We start from the raw sequence: 5,324 nt of genomic DNA on the forward strand, positions 1-5,324 counted from the left end.
AGGCTTGGGAATAAGTGAGTTTTAAACCTAAACCACTTCTCTTTGACCTTGCTTTTGCCAGTTGGTTATCTTTGGAAATTTTGGGCACTATCCTAAGCAGAGCAGTAATTGGACATTATTTTATATCTTCTCTAAGTGTTTCTTCTTTGTAAGTAGCTCTTTCAGGAAGCTGGAAAGGAAGACCTGGGAAATGTTTGGGTCTTTCAGAAATGTAATCATAAAAACATCACCGTTACTTTTCACCTGCATTTTAATGTCTGCATCTCCTAACTTGCAGACTTTTTATGAGTGGTGCTAAAGGGCATGTACCAGACTCTCTTCTATGTTTGAAGAAATCAAGATAACCAAGGTGTCACTGGCACTTCTAGAAAAGGGTAAGTCTCAACAATACTCTGAAACCTAGATAAGTTTCTGTGTCTAACTTGGGGAACTTTGGCAACCCAGATTGTTTCTGGAACTTGAATTGTTTCTGAGTCTTCCTGGTGCAATTCTGGGCCACGATCTGGGCCAGGGTCTGGGCCTCAGACAAACCAAAGACCTTTTCAAGAGAGATTTTTCCACAGATGACTGCCCATATATTCCACATGTTCTTTATTCTAGCTTCTACTCCTGTCAACTTCGCCAAAGGGCCTTATCTGTTAGTTAACCAATCCCTCCCTTCTCCTCCACCCCACATAATATTACTACCAGACATGGTTCTAGATCTACCATTATTCCTAATTCACTCATCCTACTTTCGTTGTCTCTCAAGCACTTATCACCATGTGAAATTACATTTAGTCATATATTTGTTATCTTTCCTTCTTCCCACTAGACAATAAGCTCCTTGAGTATTAAAATTTATTCTTGCTCATGGCTTTATCATTAATTCTTAAAACAGAGATCAGTAGGTTATTACTAAATATGGTTTAAATTTAAAACAAGATAAATTGGTTTCTAAGAAGCTTTTTACCATAACAAAATCACTTTTTGAATAAAACCGAAGTGAGGTTCCAAACCATGTGTTAAAAATGGATGGTGCAACCATCTGGATTCTACTATATGGAAGGGAACTCCCAAGGTAGTCATGGTAATCATGAGGAGCAGCAGGCCAAGAATATCAAATACCCCGCTGTGAATCCTGGTTTGAGTTTTTTGGTTTGGTCTGAGTTGGTTTTTTGCTGCTGTTGGGTTTTTGAGCCACATCCAGTGGTGCTCAGGTCTCACTCCTTGCTTTAACCCTTTGGGACAACTCTTGGTGGGGAATCAGAGACCAGATGTGGTGTTGGGGGCGGAACCCAGGTTGGCTGCTATGCAAGGCAAGCATTTACCTACTGTGATATCTCTCTGGCCCCCTGGTTTGAGTTTTTAATGATCTTGTAAGGCTGAGACCAGATGACTTTCTGTGAACAGGTAAAACCATTTTTCAGGGACCAAAGATACAGTACAGGGGTTTAAGAGCTTGCCTGCCATGTGGCCAACCCTGGCTGAGATCCCAGACACCATATACTGAGCCATGCCAGGAATCATTCTTGAGCACAGATCCAGGAATAAATAGCCACCGAGAACTCTGTATGGGGCCAAAAAAAAAAAAAAAAAAAGCCATAAAACAAAGCAAAACAAATAAACAGCAAAATTGTGTTTCTGTGACTACTGTAACCAGTGACTACAAATTTGAGGACTTAACCCAGCAGAAGTGCTAGTTCTGAAGACTCAGAGTCCAAACTCTCTCTCGGGCCTCCCCCAGCTACTACAGGCTCGTGACAAACTTCTGGCTGTATCTCTACTGTCTCTGCCCATCTTCCTAAGAAACTTCCCTGTGTCTCTGTTTTTCTTTCTCCTGTTCAGTCATAGGACTCTCTGCCCTTTCTCTTATTAAGGACACTTATTGGATATGGAGACCACTTGCAATATCCAGGAGACTCTATTGATTCCCAAATCCCAAATTTCTGCAGAGATTCCTTTTTCCAAAGAAATTCTAACATTTGCCATTTCTAGATGCGGACAGAAATATTGGGGATCATTCAACCCATTACTCAATCTTTATGAACAAGTTATTTGATTTGGGGATAGAAAGATAATATAGAGTTTAAGGCGCTTGCTTTACACACAGCTGACTTGGGTTAAATCCGTAGCACAAGTAGGTATGATTCCTGAGGACAGACCCAGGAGTAAATCCTGGGCACAGTTTGGGGGTGGGTCCAAAACAATAAAATTAAGAGCCTAATTTATTTGGTTAGTATTATCAAATTTTTACCAATGTGTATATATTCCAAGGTGTGTGACTCCAGATATTAGTCTTGTTTAATAAATCTCTAGTAAAAATAATTTTTAATTCCATTAATGCTATTTTAATATAATTGTTTAATATGTTTCCAACTTTAGGGTTCATATCTGTATCAAGAAGATCCAAAGATGATCAGTTTCCCTAATGTCCAGTGTTACAAAATGACTAAAGCTAATTCTAGCATTTATCATCTTGCTGTCATCATCATATTAATACTTAAGATCAGAGTTCACTTATCTGATGAAAGTGAGTTCTTAGTTAACAGATCAAAAACAGGTCTCAACCATGTTCCCAAGGATCTACCTGTGGAAACCACCATCTTAGATCTATCACAAAATTCTATATCAGAGCTTCAGACTTCTGACATTTTACCTTACTCAAAGCTGAAGGTTTTCATAATTTCTCATAATAGAATCCAATATCTTAACATCAGTGTTTTCAAGTTCAACCAGGAATTGGTGTACCTGGATTTGTCTCACAACGAATTGGAAACAATTTCTTGTCACCCCATTGAGAACCTCAAGCACTTAGACCTCTCATTCAATGCATTTGATACTCTACCCATATGCAAAGACTTTGGCAGCATGACCCAGTTAGAATTTCTGGGCTTGAGTGCCACAAGATTACAGAAATCTATGATGCAGACAATTGCTCATTTGAACATCAAGAAGATGTTACTAGTCTTAGGAGAATCTTATGGGGAGAAAGAAGACCCTGAAAGCCTTCAATACATTAACACAGAGAGCCTACATATTATTTTCCCCACAAAAAAGGTCTTCCATTATAACTTGGATGTGTCAACCAGCATGGCAGTAAATCTGGAACTGTCTAACATGAAGTGTGCTATCATCGATAATAGATGTTCATTCCTGAATGTTCTGTTGAATCTTCAGAAGAATCCAAAGATATCGAATCTTACCTTAAATAACATTGAAACAACTTGGGATTGTTTCTTCCACATCCTTCAGTTGGTTTGGCCTACAAACATAGAGTATTTCTCAATGACAAATGTGACTCTCGGACAACAACTTAACTTTAGAAAGTTTAATTATAATAATACTTCACTGAAGGCCGTGTCTATACACCAACTTGTAAGTCATGTGTTCCAATTTCCACAACATGTTGTCTATAAAATACTTTCAAATATGAACATCCCAAACCTTAGAGTATCTTCTACCCGCATGGTCCATATGCTTTGCCCATCCCAATCTAGCCCATTTCTATATTTGGATTTTTCCAATAATCTCTTAACAGATACAGTTTTTAAAAATTGTGGAAATTTAACACAGTTAGAGACACTTATTTTACGAAAGAATCAGTTGAAGGAACTTGCAAATATAATTCAAATGACTAAGATGATGGAATCTTTGCAACAGTTGGATATCAGCCAAAATGCTCTCAGGTATGATGGAAATGAAGGAAATTGTTCTTGGACTAAAAGTTTATTAAGTTTAAATATGTCTTCAAATCTGCTCACTGACTCTGTTTTCAGATGTTTACCTCTAAGGGTCAAGGTTCTTGATCTTCACAATAACAGAATAAGGAGCATTCCAAAAGCTGTCAATAGTCTGGAAGTTTTGGAAGAACTCAATGTTGCCTTCAATTCTTTAACCAACTTGCCCGGATGTGGCGCCTTTAGTGGTCTTTCTGTATTGACCATTGACTACAATGCCATTTCCAATCCATCCGCTGATTTCTTCCAGAACTGCCCAATGATCAGGTCACTAAAAGCCGGGAACAACCCATTCCAGTGTACATGTGAGCTGAGAGAGTTTATCCACAGTGTAGGTCAAGCCTCAAGGGCAGTGGTAGAGGACTGGCCTGCTTCCTACAAGTGTGACTATCCAGAAAGTTCCAAGGGAACCCCACTTCAGGACTTCCGTTTGTCTCAATTATCGTGCAACCCCTCTCTGCTGATGGCCACTGTGGTGGGTACTGTGCTGGTGTGGGCCATAGCCACGGCCATCCTCTGTGTGTATTTTGATGTGCCCTGGTATCTCAGGATGGTGTGCCAGTGGACCCAGACCCGACGCAGAGCCAGGAATCTACACGTACAGGAACTGCGGAGAGCTCTCCAGTTCCATGCCTTCATTTCCTACAGTGGGCATGATTCTGCCTGGGTGAAGACAGAATTACTGCCCAATTTAGAAAAAGAAGACATCCGGGTTTGTCTTCATGAGAGAAACTTTGTCCCAGGCAAAAGCATTGTGGAAAATATCATCAACTGCATAGAGAAGAGCTACAAGTCCATCTTTGTCTTGTCTCCCCACTTTGTCCAGAGCGAGTGGTGCCATTATGAGCTCTACTTTGCCCATCACAACCTGTTTCATGAAGGATCTGATAACTTAATCCTGATCTTGCTGGAGCCTATTCCACAGTATTCCATTCCTGGAAGCTATCACAAGCTCAAAACTCTGATGGCACGAAGAACTTATTTGGAATGGCCCAAGGAGAAGAGCAAACATGGACTCTTTTGGTTTAACCTAAGAGCTGCCATCAATATTAAGCTGGTGGTGCCAGCCAAAGAAATAAACCAAACAGAGGTCTAAAAAAACTCCCTTTATTACTTTTGATGTTCCTTGGAAATATCAATGCAAATATAAAGACAATGTTGGAGTTTATGGGACAGATAAAAATGTGTACCTTCACACCTTAATCCACCATTGATATATGGTAATGAAGATGAATAAAAGGATGTAATTTTGATGTAAACAGTGAATTTTTATTTTTTAATGTTCTTTTTGTATTGAATCACTGTGGGATAGGCTCTTAAAAAAGCTGTTCATGATTAGGTTTTAGTCATACAGTGTTCCAACACCCATCCCGCCACCAGTGTACGTATCCCAGCACCAACCAGGGTCCCCAATTTCCCTCCCATCACCTCCCCTATCCTTCCTCTATGCAGCACTTTTCCACTTTTCTTCTCTCTCTCTGTCTCTCTTTTGAATCACTGTGAGACATAAGATACATATATACAAAGCTGTTCATTATTGGGTTTCAGTTATATAGTATTTCGACACCCATCCCTCCACCAGTTTAATTTCCCACTACCAATGTC

General features: G+C 39.7%; 1 protein-coding gene across 1 annotated transcript; it reads left to right on the top strand.

The window, feature by feature from the left end:
• Positions 1 to 279: 279 nt before the first annotated feature.
• TLR1 (toll like receptor 1) lies at positions 280 to 4,909 on the top strand. The gene is made up of 2 exons (XM_056125586.1): positions 280 to 374; positions 2,365 to 4,909. The coding sequence occupies exon 2, from the start codon at positions 2,395 to 2,397 to the stop codon at positions 4,813 to 4,815; it is 2,421 nt and encodes an 806-aa protein (XP_055981561.1). The 5' UTR covers positions 280 to 374; positions 2,365 to 2,394; the 3' UTR covers positions 4,816 to 4,909.
• Positions 4,910 to 5,324: the final 415 nt, after the last annotated feature.

Source organism: Sorex fumeus, unplaced genomic scaffold, assembly GCF_029834395.1.
Source record: "Sorex fumeus unplaced genomic scaffold, SorFum_2.1 ptg000055l, whole genome shotgun sequence".
NCBI lineage: Eukaryota > Metazoa > Chordata > Mammalia > Eulipotyphla > Soricidae > Sorex > Sorex fumeus.

What these genes read in the sequence shown, in the direction of transcription:
- TLR1 (XM_056125586.1), top strand. Translation starts at nt 2,395, where the DNA reads ATGATCAGTTTCCCTAATGTCCAGTGTTACAAAATGACTAAAGCTAAT.